This window comes from Emydura macquarii, unplaced genomic scaffold (genome assembly GCF_026122565.2).
Source record: "Emydura macquarii macquarii isolate MOO-44397 ecotype Brisbane River unplaced genomic scaffold, CSIRO-AGI_Emac_v2 contig_3390, whole genome shotgun sequence".
NCBI classification, from domain to species: Eukaryota; Metazoa; Chordata; order Testudines; family Chelidae; genus Emydura; species Emydura macquarii.
The window spans coordinates 5406581-5424722 of NW_027133527.1; the positions used below are offsets into that span (position 1 = coordinate 5406581).

An 18142-nucleotide genomic window follows, 5' to 3' on the forward strand; every position below is an offset into this window, starting at 1 on the left:
AAATCTTTCTGTATAAAGATAGCTAACAAAAGCAGGAATCTCAGCGATACCAGCCAGATCAAAGCCCATTAGCCCCGGCTCAGGACTCATTTTGCTGAAAATCACAGCAGCTGAGCCCTGCTTTTTTCAGTTCCTGTGGACTGTGAGTTACAGGATCCCTGAGTTTCGGCTGTGCGCTGTTCTCCGTCGTGGGCTTTTCTTTACCGGGCGGTTGGGGCTTGATTTCTCGCCCCTGCCATCACACAGCGGTGCTCTCATCAGCCAGGCCGCCCGCCTGGTGGGCTCCTGGCTGGGGCAGGAGGCTCTGCGGTTGGAAGTGTAAAGGGGGAGGAGGAGCTGGGCCCCCCCCGGCTGGCTCTGAGATGCTTGAGTCGCTGTCAGCTCCGTGGGGATGGGGGGCCGGAGGCGCACCCACGAAGGGGCGGCTGCAGAAGGGCTGAAGAGTCGGGTTCAACTCGGGTTACCTGGGCTGGGGGCGGGACTCTGGCGTGGCTGCTCCTCCCCCTCGGTGGCTATATACCAGGGGGGAAGAGGGACCCCCCCAGTCTCCAGCCGTCAGATCAGAGCCTTCCAGATGCCTGCAACTCTTCCAAGGGGAACTAACTAACTCACTCCCTAACTCCCTCACTGCCGCCCCCGGCCGCTCCGCGGGCTCGGGCCAGCTCCCGCCTTGGTGCCAGGAAGGGGATCCCCGCATCCCGCCCGCCTCCCTGCGGGGACGAGGTTCTTTGGCGAAGTCGGGCTGCGGGGCGCCATGCAGGTCCGGCCGGCGCCCGGGGGCGCGTGGAAGACCCTGGGTTTGCTGGGGCTGATGCTGCTGGTGGAGCCGGTGGGAGCCTGGTACAAACACGTGGCCAGCCCCCGCTACCACACGGTGGGGCGCGCCTCGGGGCTGCTGATGGGCATCAGGCGCTCCCCGTACCTGTGGCGCCGCGACTCGGGGGCTGAGCAAGGACAGAGCCCGGCCCCGCCAGCCCCCGCCGGGCTCCAGAGGCGCAGGCAAGAGCTGGCCGCCGCCGGCCGGCCGGGCAGCCCGGCGCCCCGGGGGCGAGAACCCGTGGCGCTCGCCCGCCTGGCCCTGCAGGACTTAATCCCCAGGCGAACCAGCGCCCGTCACCGGCTCCCCCTGAAGACCGGGGCCGGCCTCCCCCCGCGGCGAGCCCACCCGTGGGCAGCCCGCAGAGAAGGGTCCCCGGAGCGGCCGCCGCCAGCGCGCCTGGAGCGGGGGACGGGGCAGCAGCAGCCGGGCACGGAGGAAGGCAGCAGGGACTTAAGGTAAATCTCAGCGAGTAAGTACCAGACTTGGACAGAAAGCCGCCGCCGCTCGGAGGGGAGGCAGGGAAAGGGGGGAGAGAAGCCAGTCCCCACCCCAGCTGGAGCCAGGCTCCTGGGAGCTGGGCTTCCCGGGGCGACCGGCTTTGATCTAGGGGCGCCCGCTTTCCCCGAGGGGGACGCAAAGGACAGGGGCGGGTTGCAGACGAGACAGAGCCCCCTCATCAGAGGGACAACGTGGCCTCTGAGCCCTCTCCTCTTCTGCCCCGCTCGGCGAGCCTTCCCTTTCTTTCCCATGCCCGGGTGAATTTCCTCTGCTGTCCCCAGGCGCACAGGGATGTTACCACCTGCTCAGGCAGCACTTGACTTTGTCTTGGTTTTCCCAGTGCAGTGAGTGCCAGGCTGGGTTTCCAGAGGGAACCCTCTGCACCGGCTCAGCGGGGCCCTTCTGGCTCAAATAAACAACAGACTTTTTATATATATATATACACCTGCAGAGGTTCAGTCTCACCAATGTGTTTCCTGACCAATTTCTGCCTCTCTCCTTGAAGACTCAGCCATACTCCGAGGGCCTGGTCCAAAGCCCCTGGAAGTCCTTGGCACTGATTTCAGTGGGTTTGGATCAGGCCCTCGAAGGGGATTATTTTATTCCAAATGGTTTTAAAACTGTGACCTAGTGAGATTTTCCTGACCAGGCAGAAGCAGCAGCAGTTCCAGGGTTTGATGTAAATCCACAAGAGCAGGAAAATCAGTGCATTGACTGAAATTCTGGACATTCTGAAACCAGTGGTTCAACCCGAGACGGAAATGAATTTTTTCGTCTCTCAGTGTCTGAGCTGAACAAATGGAATTTTCTTGGAAATCTGTTGGTAGTTGGCTGCTTGCTTCTGGTTTGCAGCTTCCTCTGGCTTGGTGGGTGGGGAGGGATATACTGGAGAGGAAGGCTATTTGAAAGGAAGCATGCAGAGAATCTATGGTAGACACTAGGCAGTGCTGAGAACTCCGGATTATTAAATGATGCTATATTGACAGGGCACCTGACAGCAAGAAAGAAAGGTGACAAATTCAGGTACTTCACAGCACTTACACTTCTTTCATCCTGAAGGATCCCAGTAACTGGCAATACAGCTGAACCGAGCCTATCTGGGTGCATGGGTGTGTACGGGAAATGCACCAAAAACCCTCAGTCAAGACTTGTCCCTTTCTTACTCAAATCTCAGGAGCTTAAATTGAACACCCAAGGGGTCCTGGTTTTGGTACCACTCGATGCTTCACTAAAGCTAATGCAAAAGGCCAAAGCCCATTTATCTGATGTTACTGAAATATTTGAGGTGATGCCCAGAAGTTGCTACACCTTCGTAGTCAAGCAAACTAAGGTGCTTATTATACTAACAGGGACATGGATTCCACTTAAAGGTCTTTTCCATCTCCAGCTAATATGTTCCTTTTGACCTTACACTTATGATCAGGGACATTATCTAATTAGTTCATGAGGGTCTTTGTTACCTTTTAAAAATAATCACAGTACTTGCTTCCCATGACACAATATATGCCGTGGATGTAGGTTTCTGAACTTTAGTTTGGGTGCTTCACCTGGAAACATCTGATTCATAATGTTATTTAACTTTCCACTTAGGGATTTACACTGGAAAAGGTTTGTGCCTCATTTTAAAAGCATAGAAATTAACTAGATAAATTCTGGGACACAGACTGAGCCTATTCCAAGGGTGCATCTCCAATTGATTCTCAAAGGGCAGCAGTCCCACCCCATTTGAAGGGTCAGATCCTTTGCTACTGTAAAACAGAGTAGCTCCATACCAGCTGAGGATGTGGCTTTAAATTTCTACCCTGCATTCATTCCCTCTCCAGAAAGACCCCTTAAAGCCCAGCTGTTAACTTGGACTATATTAATACCAAAGCAGTAATCAATCTATCTGTGGGGCAGCGGGAGGTGTGTTCAAACATTAAATAGCTTTTCCTCACATTTACAGTGAGATCTAACCCTGTCTTCCTTGGAGACTCCCTCGGAAGTCTATGAGAATTTTGGGGGTGTAGAATTTGTTCCTGAAGTGCTTTGCCAATTTGCGCTCCACCTTTCCCTAAAAATAATAATGCGGGAGCCCTTTTTTTTTTTTAATCCTTGGGGTTTGCTTAAGAAGTTTCAAGTTACAAGCATGAAAAGAACAAACAGAGGTCAAGTCAGCCTTTAACTACACCTGTGCTATGCCATTAATTTCACTGCAACTGGCGTGGGTGTAATTGCGGGCAGAATTTGTACCTGTGTACTGAAGTTGTAATTCTGCTTCTTCTCTGTGAGTGTGAGACAGTGGGAGGGTGAGCGTTGTGTGTATATATATTACAGATCAGGCCAAACTACAAACAAAGGGGTTGAATATAGAGCACCCTAATATCTGGAAGGGTTTGGATCTGGTTTGTTTGCATGATCAGTTATAGCAGAAGCAAGCAAGTCTGTAATGAATGTAAGTCAAATTATTATGCTGTTTAAATCAATAGTTGAACTTCCATTGATGCTAATATTTTGCCTATCTATATTGCCACTCTTTAGAGGGTCTCAAAGACTGAGTATCATTATCCCCATATTACAGTGGTGGAAACTGAGATGTGATGAGGGGAAGTGATTTGCCCAGATGCACACAGCTGAGACATATCAGTCAAACCTAATAAAAACATGATTTCTTTTCCCTCCTACAGTCTTTCTGAGTCCAAGATATAGTTCCTGATCTGCTGAGTTCTCCCAACAGAGACATTTGAAGAGCAATGGTTGCCTGACTTGGAAACTGTTTCCTGCAGCGGACGAGAAAGATATTCAAAGCTGGTTCTTCTGATACTCTGACTTCTGTGAAAACATATAGACAATTGCCATTTAAAAAACAAAATCTCTTTGATTTTATACCAACTGTGCAAACACAGTGATAAAATCCTGTTGTTTTCAGGTTGACCTAGTGCTATAACCATGGAGAAAAACAGAGAAGATATTTATTTTCTTTATTTTTTAGATCGCTGTAATAGCTTCTTAGCAATATCACAACAATATGTACTGTTTGCTTTCTAGGAACTTATACTCATTAAAATTAGAATGAATCAAAGAAAACTCTTTGTGTTACACTTTTTTTTAATCAAAACCTGCACTGGGACAGAATTGGGAGAGAGAATTCAGTAGTTTGCTTTCTCCCAGATTTTTCAGATGTGATGTTTCAACGCTTTGGAATATTTTCCTCCACATCTTTACAGTGAATCTATTTTACTACCCGTTATGTATTTACTGTCATGCTAAGAGTCCATTAGAATAATAAATAAATGGATAGAAATCTTTACTGGACTTTGCTGAGTAAAGACAAAGTAAGTTTCTACTTTTTTGAATGTTTATTTTTGGGCTTGGACTTTGATTCATTTAAACTAGAGATGAGCTGATCCGAGGTTTTGGAAGCTGGGGGGCGGGAGGGCGAGGTGCAAGGCTGAATGAGGGTCAGGGTCTGGGTTTGCATTCAAAGATGTTGAAACCTCATCAGTTGTTCTTGACAGATTTTGATCCCAAATCATAGAATCAAAGATATGTAGCACTGGAAGGGACCTCACGGGGTTCCTCCCTGACATATCGAGACCATTCCTGACAGATGTGTGTATAGTCTGTTCTTAAAAACCACCAGTGATGGAGATGTCACAGCCTCCCTAGGTAGCTAGCCAGATGAGCTATTTTTGTGGGTTAAACACTTGTGAGACTGACTGTTCCTGCCAGGTTTCTGCATCAGAACTGGTAGCTGGGAAAATAATCTCCTCCCAGTTTTGAAGACATTCCAGAACTCTAGAGTTGGGTTTGGATTGGGAATCTGGGTTTTCAAAAGGTGAGTATTAAAAGTTCTGGTTTTGGCCCTGGCCTAGATCAAACTCCCAGCAATCACATTCTCATCACATGGAAAAAGGAGATGGCTCCTTTTGCCACAAGAAGAAGAATTACATTGCGCACTTTCAAAGCCCAACAACCAAGTCTCTCAACACCTCAGTGAGGTAGGTATTATTATATCCCTCCTACAGAGGAGGAAACTGAGGCTCCGAGAGGCAGAGTGATTTGCCCAGGATCACAGAGTGAGTTAGTAGGAGACATGTGACCACAACCAGGTGTTCTGATCCCGCCCACCCCCGTTGCTCTAACCACCAGACCAAAGAGTGTCGGAAGAGAAATGCCCTGGTGTATCGTCCTCAATCACACTTCCTGGGACCATCTTGAAAATTAGTTTGCCTCATAGATGGCTTTGTTTTGTCTTAATGAAATAGCAGCTAAACTAGCAGCTGAGGGGACTGTGGTGGACTTCCGGTGTGAGCATCTGGTCATCTTCATCATGTAGATGAGGCCACAGACTCAGGAGGGGTAAAAAATCCTACTGCTGATCTACAGTGAAGCTGGCCTCAAGGGCCCACTTATGGGACCGGCAATATTTGATTTGCCCAATAGAAGTGAGGACAAACCCCCCTGTAGCTGCTCCCTTGTAATACCACTGAGTTCAGTGTGGATGTAACAGAGAGCAGCATACGCCGTGAGATAAAGATGAAACAGGAGTGCGCAGAAGTCCAGTGAGGTTAGCAGGCCCCGAGTTTCTCAGACTGAACACCCAAGACCTCATGAACCCCAAGTCACTGGACATTTTCCAAAATGTGATCGTCAGTGATTCACCCAAGGTCACCCAGTGAGTCAGGAGCAGTGGCAAAAATAAAGCCCAGGTTTCTTGACTCCAAGGCCTGTACTTTAAGGAATCAGAGCTTGATCTTAAATTCTTGTTTAGAAACAATCACTTCCCAGGCTGAGATATGTGTGTAAATGGAAGAATGACATCCCACAACCTGCACAGATGCAAACGTCACTTTCCCTACAGCGAAGAGATGGGTCTGTCTCCCAGGTGGCCATGAGCATTAGCAATAACCTAGCAGACATTTGAACAGTCACCCATTATACCGCATGTTACTGAGAGTGCCTGACACCAAGGCAGAGATTGACTCGGTAGCTATGAGCCTTGCTGATCATGTCTGCATTGGATGGGAGTGCGTCCACACAGGGCGCTCACAAAGCTCCCGGAGTCGTGTGCCAGGAGGAAAGCTCTTCAGTTCTTTGGTTGTTCCGAAAGCCTTGAAGGGCTGCCCGAAGGACTCTACAACCGCCACCTTCAGTGCGCCAGGGCAGGCGGATTCTCAGCCACCCAAGCAAAGGAGCAACCCAGCTCCGGAGAATGCTCAATGGGGAGCATGCTGCATGCTGTGAAATAAACCCCTCTTCTCCAGCCAGCTGCAGAGAAGATTAACAGATTGTTTTGCCCGGCCATCGTCTTATAAATATTGGTGTGTACTGGCATCAGGGGCGGGCCAGGTTCTCATGGAGCAAGTGAAACAACAGCTGTTTGCCTAATGAGCGACAGAAACTGAATCTCTGCCACCCTTATAAATCAACAGCACCCTCCATGTATGTAGTATACCATGGGAAAGATTACTTCCCCACCACCAGTCCCCTGGCTCTTCCACTGCTCTTCCACTGCTAATCTGAAGGTTTTTTTCCTCCCAAATTTTCAAATCTGCAAAGTTTCTAGTGGCTACTAGCACGCGATACTGGGACACAATGATGGAAAAATAATCCATTAGGCAGCTGGCTTTCAGAGGACTGGTGTCTGTACCTGTTAACAATGTCAATCCGCTCCTGGAGTGGCCATAGAGGCAGATTATGGTTCTTGATGGAGCTAAGTGATAAAATGAGGTGCAAAATGTAAAGGTCAGCTTTGTATAGGAGGATAAACAAAGAGGCTGATGAAAGGCTGTGATTAGAGGAGTATTTGGAGTGTTATATTCCAGCCCCTGGTGTGTGTGAAGGAAACACTTGTATACACACCAATTACTGGGGCAGAAATATCAGAGACGCTTACACACTTGTTAAATGATTCTTTCTGATGCTATTCAGAGGCATAAACTGATCACCAAGCTAGGAACACAAAGGAATTTTCCCCTCTCATCTAGTCTTGCATGATGACAGGAATTTTTGGAAGGGGTATGTATTCCTTTGTCCTAGCTAGCATTAACACAGCTGAACCAGACTAGATGGATCATCAGTCTTTCCCGAGATAGCAAAGTGTATGAAAAAGCAAATGGGATTTTAACGGCTCTCTCTGGCAGAAGGCGAAGCGCTCTCTGGGCTTGGAGAGGAAAGCAGAACAGGGAGCCACCTAGATGTGACTGAGCACACAAGGCATGGCTTCAGATAAAGGCATAGTCACAAAGCAAAGATTCCAGGAGGGGGCTTCTTCATGGCGTGGTGACTTGTGGGGAGCATGCTGGGCGTCTTCCAGAGAGCATGTTCAGAGCTGAAGGCGCTCAGATATCATGGTCATGAGCATGGTCTAAATTATATCCCCTTTTCCTCCCACTCTTTTTGCCTGTCCTGTCTGCTTAGACTGCATGTTCTTCAGGCCAGGGGCTGTGCACTTCTGTTTTTGTACAGTACCCAGCGCCCAAGCATAATTTTTTCAGGTCCAGTACAAACGTGTAACATGGGCCTCCTCCCACACACACATCCCACAATCCCTCATCCCAGACATACAATCTCATGAGCCATGAAAAGTTTTTTCCTCATGGTAATGGGGGTCGCAGCCTGGGCCGGACCCCCGCAGGGCCTCCGGGCCCTGGTAAAGTGTACCCTTTCTCCCCTCCCAGGTGGGGGCCCTGACAGTACCTAGCACAATGGGGCCCCAAACATGATTGGTCCCTGGGTATCCTAACTTCCATGGAAGCTGAAATACCTTTGAGGATCTGGGCCGAGGTCATAGGCTGGCTGGGCCTTTAAGGGGAGCTGGGCTCAGTCTTGCCTGTGACATAGCCGTTAACCTCCAGCTGATATGGACTCAGCTGCAAGGCGTGATCTCAGCTGGGGACAGGTCAAGGAGAACTCCAGAGAGAGGGGGAGAGAAGGCGGCGAGGAAAAGACCCAGGAGAGAGGCGTTCTTGTGCTCTGGGAAGGCCCTGATGAAGGCAGGCTACAGAGAGCCACGGGGATGGAGTGAGTCACTTGTGGTGGGCCATGGAAAAGGGGCAGGACCCAGTGAGACTGCCCTGTGGGTTGGTGTTTGTGGGGAGTAACGAGGAGCTGGGGGGGGGGACCCAGGGAAAGGTCTGGGGACCAGAGGAAAGGATGTGCTAAGCACAGGCTCCTGGGAACCAGCCCAAGGGAGGAGGGAGGGTAGGAAGTGGTCAGGGAAGCAGCAGCACGTCTGAAGAAGCAAGCAGCTGCTGAGCACAGGGTGGGATCTGCTACCAGCACCGGAGAAGGGATGTGAAAGCCCCAAAACAAGGACTTAGAGCCAAAACAAGGAGCTGAGAACTGAGCCCAGAGGACAGGTTGAGGAGGAGGCAGAAAATCTCTTGTTGGGATGTTTGGACTCTTAGTTGGACTCTTGCTACCTCAGAAGGGGTCTGAACTAGCTGTGACTTGGCTGGAGGGCCGAGTTGTGGACGAAAAGAAGCCAGTACAGGGCCAGAGAAGGGTGTTAGTGGTGAAGACCGCTGCGATGCCATGACCTGACACCAGGGGGTGCTACCAGCAGTGAGTGGCACTGCTTACCGGCTACCACAACACACGAAATAACAATCAATCCGACCGCTGGACCGGAAGTCACTAAACTTTTATCATTTGTGTTCCTGTCCACCAGCAACTTCCAAGGCTGCCGATTGCCTGTGGGGAAAGCCCTACAAAATAAGGATAGGACCCAGCTCCCATCAGATGGACCGTGGTGTTATGGGGGGCGCAGGGAGACTTGTACATCTCGCACAAACCAAGTGCCAACCCCGGCCAGCTCGCAGGTGTGTTAAAGTCGGTGCAAAGGGCAACCAGAACCTCCTGGGAGAGGAAAGCAGTGACGGGTGTGGAGTGCCATCTTGTGGCCAGGCTAGGGAATGCTCTCAGAGCTCATACCTTGCAAGGGAGTTACCTAAGAGACATGTAAGCCAGTTATACCACAGACCACTGGAAATGCCGGAACGCTGGCCAGGATTGGCCTCTTATTCCCTCTTATTTTTGGAGGGCTTCCTATCTCGGTGTGAACTGGAGATGCTTTTTTTCCGAGCGGGAAAACGAGAGGACAACTAGGTGAATGGGTCACCAAACACGAGACGGGCATCTGGTGGTGATGCCTTTGACATGGTTATCTGGCCTAGTCTGTCAGTCCATGGACAGCAGCAGCCAGCAGAGTGGCTAGCGGATTCCTTCCTTCATGGGTGTCGGACCCGGATCACCCTGCCTGGGTGTGGTTCTCCCTCGCTTCGTGCAGTCCTTTACCCCGGTGCAAAGTGGGGAACAAATATCCCTCTGATCCACTAGCCATTTATACCCACTTTGCACTGGATGCTTAGTGCAGCGCCACAGTGGGTCGGGGCCCCACCTATTCTGCAAATGCACCCTTCACTGGGTCATCCAGGCACTGTTGCTTGATTGAGAATTGCCATGAATTTTGTCCAGAGCAGGACCATATGCCTCTGCCCTTCCTTTGCCAGAGTCCCCCATCTGCATGTTGCCTGGGTCCTCTCTGCTACCTCTATGAAGAGATTATAGACATACATCTCCACATAATACACCTCTATCTGTCTACCTACCCAACGGCTTCCTATAGCACCTGTCACCACCGTATCTAAGCACCATGGCCCAGACCCTAACTCCCACTGAAATCCCTTTGAGGATCTGGGCCCGTGTCCTGAACAGACAAGCCCAGAAAATATCCTGATCTACGGGGACACGGCTGCACTTGCCCCTTGGTCTTTTGGCTCTGTTGGCTGGCACTAAGCCTTTGGGGTTTTCAGGCAGGAAGGAATTTCACAGGTTTCTGGAGCCATCTGGCTGCAGATGAGGAACAGCTCAGCTTGTGGGAGGGCCCATTAGAGCCGATTAGAACCTGCCTTGGTATTCCTGTGCTTTCTCCTGGGAACGTGGAGAGGTCACTTCATTACACGTGTCTGATCTGGGAGGTTTCCTCTTTGATGCAGCTGGGTGTAGGGATCAGTCAGAAGCTGAACCATGCCAGACTGAGTCCCCTGCGCCTGTAACTTGCTGATTGGACCAGAGATGGGTGTCAACCAAAACCAGGGATCTAGATTCACATATGGATTGGAGCTCTGAATGGGAACTGGTCCCTGTAACCTCCTGAGCTTCGAGACAGTTCCATGGCCCAGCTGGGTTCTGAAGTTCACATGCAGGGTTTGGGGCCTGCCCCTTGTCGAGCTGTGACGTTTGGATCTGGGTGCAGAGCCTGGATCTGGGATTGTGGTTTCAGCCCATCCCTGTCATGGCTGGCTCCGTGGTGAGGTCCGATCCTGCATCGGTGTATTCTGCTTTGCGGGTGTCAGCCGCCGGGGATGGAACACGACTGAGGTTAGTGGGAAGGGGGCAGTACTCACTTTGTAATGAAAGAGGTGCCGGGGCTCAAGCCATTTTTTTTTACTTTCATAACTGATGCGCCAAGCTCAGATGTGCTGGGGCTGTGAACCGCCAAGCCTAGAGGTGCCAGGGCTTAGCCCTGGCAAGCCCTGGCACCAATTAATCACTGCAGGGGTGGTAGGAGTTGATTGAGGTTCTCCCAGTTATCTGCCCCATCCATTCGCTGGCAGATACGCTTTCTGTTTGTTCTGCTCCAAAGGCCACACAAAGCCCGGTGAGTGCTCAGGGCTGAGCCAGGAAGCCGGCCCAGCCTGAACCAGGGGCAGAGCTGTTTCCTTTTCCCAGTCTCCCCCGCCCCCGCCACCTCCCCCACAGTGGAGAGCAGCATCCACCCAGTGGGCAGCCCCGGGGGACCCTTTGTGAAGACAGCGCGTCAGCGGTGGGCCGGGCTGGGGATAAGAATCAAAAGCTTTCAGAGGAGCCTGCCGGCGTTCCCAAAGGGGCTCTCTCTGTGCACAAACAATGTCTGCAGAGCCCGTCAAGCACAGTCGGAGGAAGAAAACTCCCCAAGGAATTTCCTCTTCTCTGACTCTGCCCGAGCGCCGCCCAGACCCATTCCGTACCCAACGGCGTGTTGCCTCTTGCCTGTGTGGGCCTGGGTGACTCAACGGGCAACTGAGCCTCTTCCCTGCAGTCCAGCATGGCAGTGGTCTCAGGTCATGTTGCATGACATGCTTTGGTGAGTTGCGGGACAATTCCCAGCGACGGCGGGTCCCCGGCTCAGAACTGCCCCGCTCTGACAGTCCCACTGATCTGGCTCTTGATCAGCAGCCTTGAAAACCTTCCTCTCGCCCTGAGCGGTGGCTCTGCTCGGTCACAGCTGAGGACGTTGGTAGGCGTGCAGGCAAAACCCCCGTGCTGGGTTAATCGGAGGCTAAGTCTCCAGGGCCACCAATGCCCTAGCACTAAATTCACTTCAGGGAATTAAGAGACAATTGAGATAGCAGGGAGTTCTCGTGGTGCTTTCTGCCGTTCCTATCTCAGCAGCTCCACTTTACCTATTTCCAGATTGGCCAGGCCACTGATAAGATAACAGCAATCTGCTCCCAGGAGTGCTGAGCAAACAGGCAAATTAAACCCTACAGGATACATTTGACTAGCAGAAGTTTAATTGTGCATTTCATCAGTATGCCGCAAAAACGACTTTGGGGAGAAGGTGGAGGGTATGTTCCCGGGTGGCGGAGAGGAATGAAAGTGTCTTGTCGATCTGATGCTTTGACTGGCTGGGCTAAATGGTCACCTCTATGTGACAGCTCAATGCTGTTGGTGAGGGCTGGAAGTTTAATTCTTAGCGCCTCCCCCAGAGCTCTCTGTATGAGCAGCTCAATTACGGTTTAAATCTAAAGACATTTAATGTAAGAGCAAGTTTCTCCAAAGTGCTCAGGTCCCACTGAGAACAATGGGGAATTCCCCACCTGGCCAGTGGGAGGTACTGTGTGTTCCCCAGGCTTTCGTGAGGGCTGAAAGCGATGGCATGAAATCAGGGGGGTGATAGGAATGATGAGGGTTGGGTTGGCTATTTGAATTGTGAGACACAAGGTGGGTCAGATAATGTCTTTTATTGGCCCAACTTCTGTTGGCAGAAGAGCTTTCAGGCCTTCTTTCGGTCTCTATTTTAGTCGGTGTTAGTGTTAAATATTATCTCCTCCCTCACCCAAAATAGCAGGAGCCCAATCTCCATCCTCTCTGCTGCAGTGGGTGGCGATTACTAGAACAGCTACTGAGAAACTGCCATTTTGAATGAAATAAATCTCTATAAACTCTCCGAGACAATATTGCACATCTGGGGAAGGTGACTCGCTGTTTAATGGCTGCTGCTGCACTGCTAGATTTGATTTTAGAAATGAATCTGCAGCCGAGTTCCTATATTCTAGCGAGAATGCCTTTGACCTCCCTGGCGTTGCAGAAAACAGCCTTTTGCTCTTTTGGAAACTTGATCAGTCGCCCTTGTGCTGCTCTGTCATGTACTGAAGAAATGCTGCTGAGATCTAGCAGGAGGCGTTGATACAATAGTAAAGAAAAGCGCACCTTTCCAGTGGATCAGAGTGTCTTACCCAGGAGATTTCAGAACAGAGATGGTTTTCCATCAGAGCAGGATATTTTATGCAAGGGCAGTTGGGGTTGGTCCTGCTTTGAGCAGGGGGTTGGACTAGATGACTTCTGGGGTCCCTTTCAATCTTAATATTCTATGATCCTATGACAGACCCTGTGATATTGATTTTGCCATTTGTTTTACAAAAGAAAATGTGTTCCGGTCCATGCCCCTGATGAAATAGTGTAAAACAGCGGTTCCCAACCTTTTCGGTTCGAGGGCCACAGATCTCATTTTTACAACCCTGAAGGGCCACCAGTCTCCGTCAGCAGGCGCCCCCCCCGCCCCGCCACACTGCAGTCAGGAGGAAGGAGTTCAATGAGGAGGTTGCCTCCTCACTGATCTCCCGTCCCCCTGGCTGCAGCAGGGAAACCGCAAGCATCCTGTGGACCCATGCGCTCCACCTGGGACCCTGGGCAGTGGTTCCCTTCTGCAGCCAGGGGGGCAGGAGATCAGTGCTCCCCTCGCTCTGGCTCCAGCAGGGACCCCAGCACCTAGGGACCCAGGCGGAGCGCTTTGCCGTGCTCCCTGCTACAGCCGGGGGGAGGGCAGCGCTGATCTCCCATCCCCCTGGCTGCAGCAAGGAGCCTGCACTGGTCTTTTAGCCCCACGGAAATGCACTCCACCTGGGTCCTTAGGCAGCAGCTCCCCTTCTGCAGCCAGCGGAAGGGGAGCTGCGGGCCACTTTAAAAGGGCCACAGGTTGGGAACCACTGTTGTAACACATATGTTCAGAGGCACTCCTGTTTGGTTAAGAATCATGAGCCTGATTCTGATGACGCCGGCACTGTGGGAGGGCGTGGAACGAGAGCTGGTGAGAAAACTGCTCGGTGAAAAGCTTTTCATCGAAAAATGCGATTTAGCGGAATTTGTTGATCTTTGATGGAACTCGACAGGAAACAGTCAGAACGTTGGGGTTGGAAGATCATTTTGATTTGTCCAGTTTTGACCTTTTTATATTAAAATATGATGTAGAAAAATCCAAACAAAACAATAGTCAGAATGGTTTGATGATCTCCAAAGGAATTATTTTGTATTCGTTTCACGGGAAAGCTTGTTCCAAATTGGAAGGAAAAACTGAAATTTCAAATTCCCCTTCCCCCCAATACTGGAATTTTCTGCAAAACCGCAATTCCAGTTCCTAAGCAGTGAGATTATTAAAGCAATAAATGCTGTTTGGGAGGATCTCTCTCCCTTTGTGTTGACAGTACACAGGACTGTCTTTGTATATCGCATTTGCTGCTGTGTTTGAAAGCAGATCACCTGTCATTCCCACCTCCCTGTGGCCGTTGGGTGAGTGCCACTGTAAATAAACCTGCACCGCTTCATGAAGCTATCAGCTCTGCCCTCTGTTTCTGCCCGAGTGAGTTCATGTGAACCCATCAGGAGTTAGCACTCCAAGGCCCCAGCAGGACATTCTTTGTATTTAGGGCCACACTGTGTTTTCTCCTTATTCACAGCAGAGCGTATGAGATTACTTGTGCAGTGAGTGGATCACAGTCCGGGTCATAATAAATAACCAAGTATCTCTTTGTTTCCCTAGCAATTATCATGCCACTGTGTCCTCTGTCCTCCCAGTTCATATTCTGCCTAATTCGGAATGAATCTCAGTGCTCTTTGGGCATTTTAACTGAGTATTGTCAGCTGGCAAAAGTCCCAAACTTACCTGGATGGGGAAGCCCTATAGAACCGGTCAGCAAAATGCGTCTGTGCAGATCCTGGTTATCTGAACAATGTCTGGGCATACTAATCTCCGTCCATCAATCCTATAGGTTGGTTTAAATAGCCTGTAGAAAGGATAGCCTCCTTCACTGATTTCTGTAGGGTGTTAGAGTTGATTCTATAGAACCCTGTTGTCTTTATCTCTATTCAGTTCTATAGGACTTTCCCATAGGTGAAGGCACAAGGCGTAAAGCTTTCTAGAACTCGTGTAAGGGTTTTAACGAAACAGAAGGGCTGTAAAAAATCATCGGCGGCGTTCTGCTCTTGGTCACAGCAACGAAAGCTGATGCAAGTCCACGAGGCTACATCTTCCGGTACGTCTTCCATCTGTTTCTTTTCCTTGCCAGAGCAGAAGCTGCGACGGTGACGTCCACAAGTAAGTGAGAGCCTGAACCCTACTCGGGAGGGTCTGGGCCAGGGAGTCCGCCTGCGGGAGAGCAAGGGAGATTTATTCAAGCCAACAGTGCACTCCCTGCTCCTGGGCTGGCTGCTCTAATTTATTCCAGACACCACTGACCCACAGGGGCCTACAGGGCAGCCGGAAGAAACCAGGGACGCCCCAATGCTGCCCCGTTCCCCTGGCCATCCCCCTACACCAGCAGCCAGGGGAGTGACACTGGAGCAGTCTCAGTGCCACGGGAGATTCTCTGTGTACTGGGTGATCCCCAAGGCCAGCTATGATGTTTGCAGACGAGTCAGGTTTTAACCCCATTCACCAACGTACAACCGTGTCTCAGCTCCCCGTGGCTGCCTTCTGATGTTACCAGTTCGCTATGTTCTGAATTCACCCCAACAAGCACCTGCCAGCTACGGATTTCACAGGCAAAAAGAAAATCCAGACTTAAGAGGATAAGCGTGAGAAGGATCCAAGATGAACTGGGCTGATCCCTGTTATCTGCTGCTTCCACCTTAAACCCCTCCTGATCCCCTGGCATTTATTTCTGCCTTTTCTTTATTCAGACTAATACGTTCCCTGGACTCCACGCACCTGCTTGACTGGGAGCAGGGCCTCTGGTCTTCCTTACAAGCGAGGAAACTGCTGTCGTAAAGTTCAGCATGAATGAATGTCAACTTTCTCGTTGGGTGACAGCCGGCTGCCCTCCTGCAGGAATCACGCCTGTGTGTTCCGGCACTGGGAGCTCCTTCACTTCCCGCCACAGCTGGTATTTCCGCACCCATGTTCACTTGGGTGTTTTGTTGTTTTCATTGTTGTCCTGGGGATTAATTCTCATGGAGCTGCCTGCCCGATTTCTGCTCTTGACTGCACCCAATTCAGCAAAATGTGTGCTTAACTTTAAACACTTGCTGAAATGGACCTAACTTCTACTCTCAATTGTACTGTGTTTCTGACTTGCCAGGATCAAAGTGTAGTGATTTCTAGTATGGGGGTGGACATGGGACTAGAACCCCAGAATCCTGGCTCTAACCATTAACTACAGATACTCTATATGCCACAATGCTTGCTTAATAGTTTTCCTTGCTTGTATTTGGCTTGGGCAGATTGAGCTTTTCTCTCCTCTTTCTTCTCTTCCCCATTCTGGACCAGTTCCTAAGTCAGGCAAACCACTACTGAAATCAATGGGAGTTTTGCCCGAGTAAGAACTGAGTGGAAATGAAGAGCTCCGTTCTGCATCCCTTTTTCACGATGAGTAGCAATTACGCAAGAAGTCCTATTAAGTTTATCGGGATGACATGCACAAATGCTACTTTGGGAGTATGGGTCACTGCATTTTATGGGGCAGCATGCCTAGTGGGTAGTGCACTGGATTGGGACACAAGCCCTGTTCCTGGCTCGGCGGGTAGGTGACCTTGTGCGAGTCGCCACACCTCTGTGCCTCAGTTTCCCCATCTGCAAAGCGGTGACAATGATGCTGGCCTCCTTTGTAAAGTGCTTTGAGATCTCTGGTGAAGATCGGTTGTAAGGCCTTCAGGATTTGGTCCTGCACCAGATTTTGGGCCCAGCAGATGGCAGTGTGTAGTAGCTTTTCCTTGCTAGTGGAGAAGATGCACCGGATATGCAGCCCAACAAGACACAAATCTGTTGGCCCAAGGACCGCAGAAGACGGGGGATGAAAACATGGCCTGCTTTTATTTTAAAAACCATCCTGGCAGGGCTGGCGGTGAAGCTTCTGGAGAGAGCAGGCCCAGGGCTAAGCAGGCACAAACCCTCTATGGAGTCAAGGGTCATTTTACTGGTCTGGGCTCAGCCAGCGATAATGAACAAATCATTGCGGCATTCAGCCAGCTTCAGTCCTCCAACCCCAGTGTCGATAATCACCAACTCATATAGAAGGGACAGCTCCTGCTACCTCCCAGGCTGCCTGCCTGGCTTCTAGACAGAGAAACTCTTCCAGAGCGGACAACCCTGTCCCGCTAGAGGAAGAATCTTTGTCTCAGATCAGAGACCTCCCAGAGAGGACCCTGAAACGTCCAGCAGGACTTCGCCACAAGTGGTGTCGGGTCCCAAGCCCACTTACCATGACTGTGCCCAGACAACAAGGAATTTGCACAGGCAAATACCCAGGCTGTGTGCACAATCATGGCAACTGTACATGCCAATGAGGTGCAGAAAGATGTTTGCATTTGCACACTGTTCTTTGAAACCAAGGCCTGCTGAGTTTGCGTCCTGTGTGTGCTACAGCTGAGACCCCAAACAAAATTATCTCTGGATCTGTAGGGAGCCACACAAGGACCTTGCAATCCACTGAAGGCTGGGGAGATCATCAGGCATCCAGGCTGAAGGGCTGGGCCCTTTCAGGAATTCCCCCTGGCTGAGTTGTGCTGGAACTGTTGCAGGTGTGTGAGCTACAGGTTAGAACAGGAGACTGGGGATCAGGTTACCTCGGTTCTGTTCCAGCCTCTGTTTCTGGCTGACATTTGCCTGTGAAATGAGGTAAGAATTGCTACCTCCCTCACAGGGGGTGCTGCAGGCTTCATTCATTAACTTGCGACATGTTTTGAAATGCTCTGGTGAAAGGGGCACTGGGAGCCGTTGAATAATTCTTCCTGAGGCTGTTTCTTGCATTCGCTCACCCTGAGCTGGGAGATTCAGCAGCGCCTGTGTTTTCCCCCCTGATTTTGATTGTACTAGTCAGTCCCACATAATTTCCATGATAGGCGGTCAGGCTGGCTGTAATCAATATGCCCGAACGTTTCCGAGAACAAAGTGGGAGCTACAGAACAATGAGCAAAGCCCACCAGGAGTCTGGCGTTGGCTCAGGAAGGAAATCGGCTCAAACAGAACTTCGCATAATCTGGCAGTTAGGGGAAAAAACTGAGGCATGAACTTAACTGGCCTCTGGAAAGGAGTCTGTCTCGCTTAGCTTTGGAAATTTCCATACCCAGATGCCTCTCCCCTCTGTGTGTTGCAAGTAGAATTATATAGACAAATTACTGGAGACAGTGTGACCAAAAAATGCCTCCCAGGTAAATTGCTTTTCATACCACAGCTTTGCAAACACTTTTTTCCTAGCTCAGCGGAGTGTTTTCCACTCCAAAGATGCACCTGAAGGTTAAGTGAGAGAGTGCCTGGTGGATTACAAATGGTAAGGCAAGGGATCCCTGGTTAACTGAAGGCTG

The 18142-nt window shown here is 50.5% G+C and overlaps 1 protein-coding gene across 2 annotated transcripts; it reads left to right on the top strand.

Annotated features, from left to right (window-relative positions):
• The first annotated feature begins 436 nt into the window (after nucleotides 1-436).
• NPW (neuropeptide W) lies at nucleotides 437-4384 on the top strand. 2 transcript variants are annotated; one of them, XM_067534132.1, is made up of 2 exons: nucleotides 437-1289; nucleotides 3985-4384. In XM_067534132.1, the coding sequence occupies exon 1, from the start codon at nucleotides 755-757 to the stop codon at nucleotides 1277-1279; it is 525 nt and encodes a 174-aa protein (XP_067390233.1). In that variant the 5' UTR covers nucleotides 437-754; the 3' UTR covers nucleotides 1280-1289; nucleotides 3985-4384. The 2 variants fall into 2 exon arrangements, with proteins under 2 accessions (XP_067390233.1, XP_067390232.1); XM_067534131.1 differs by having other exon boundaries at nucleotides 437-1275.
• Nucleotides 4385-18142: the final 13758 nt, after the last annotated feature.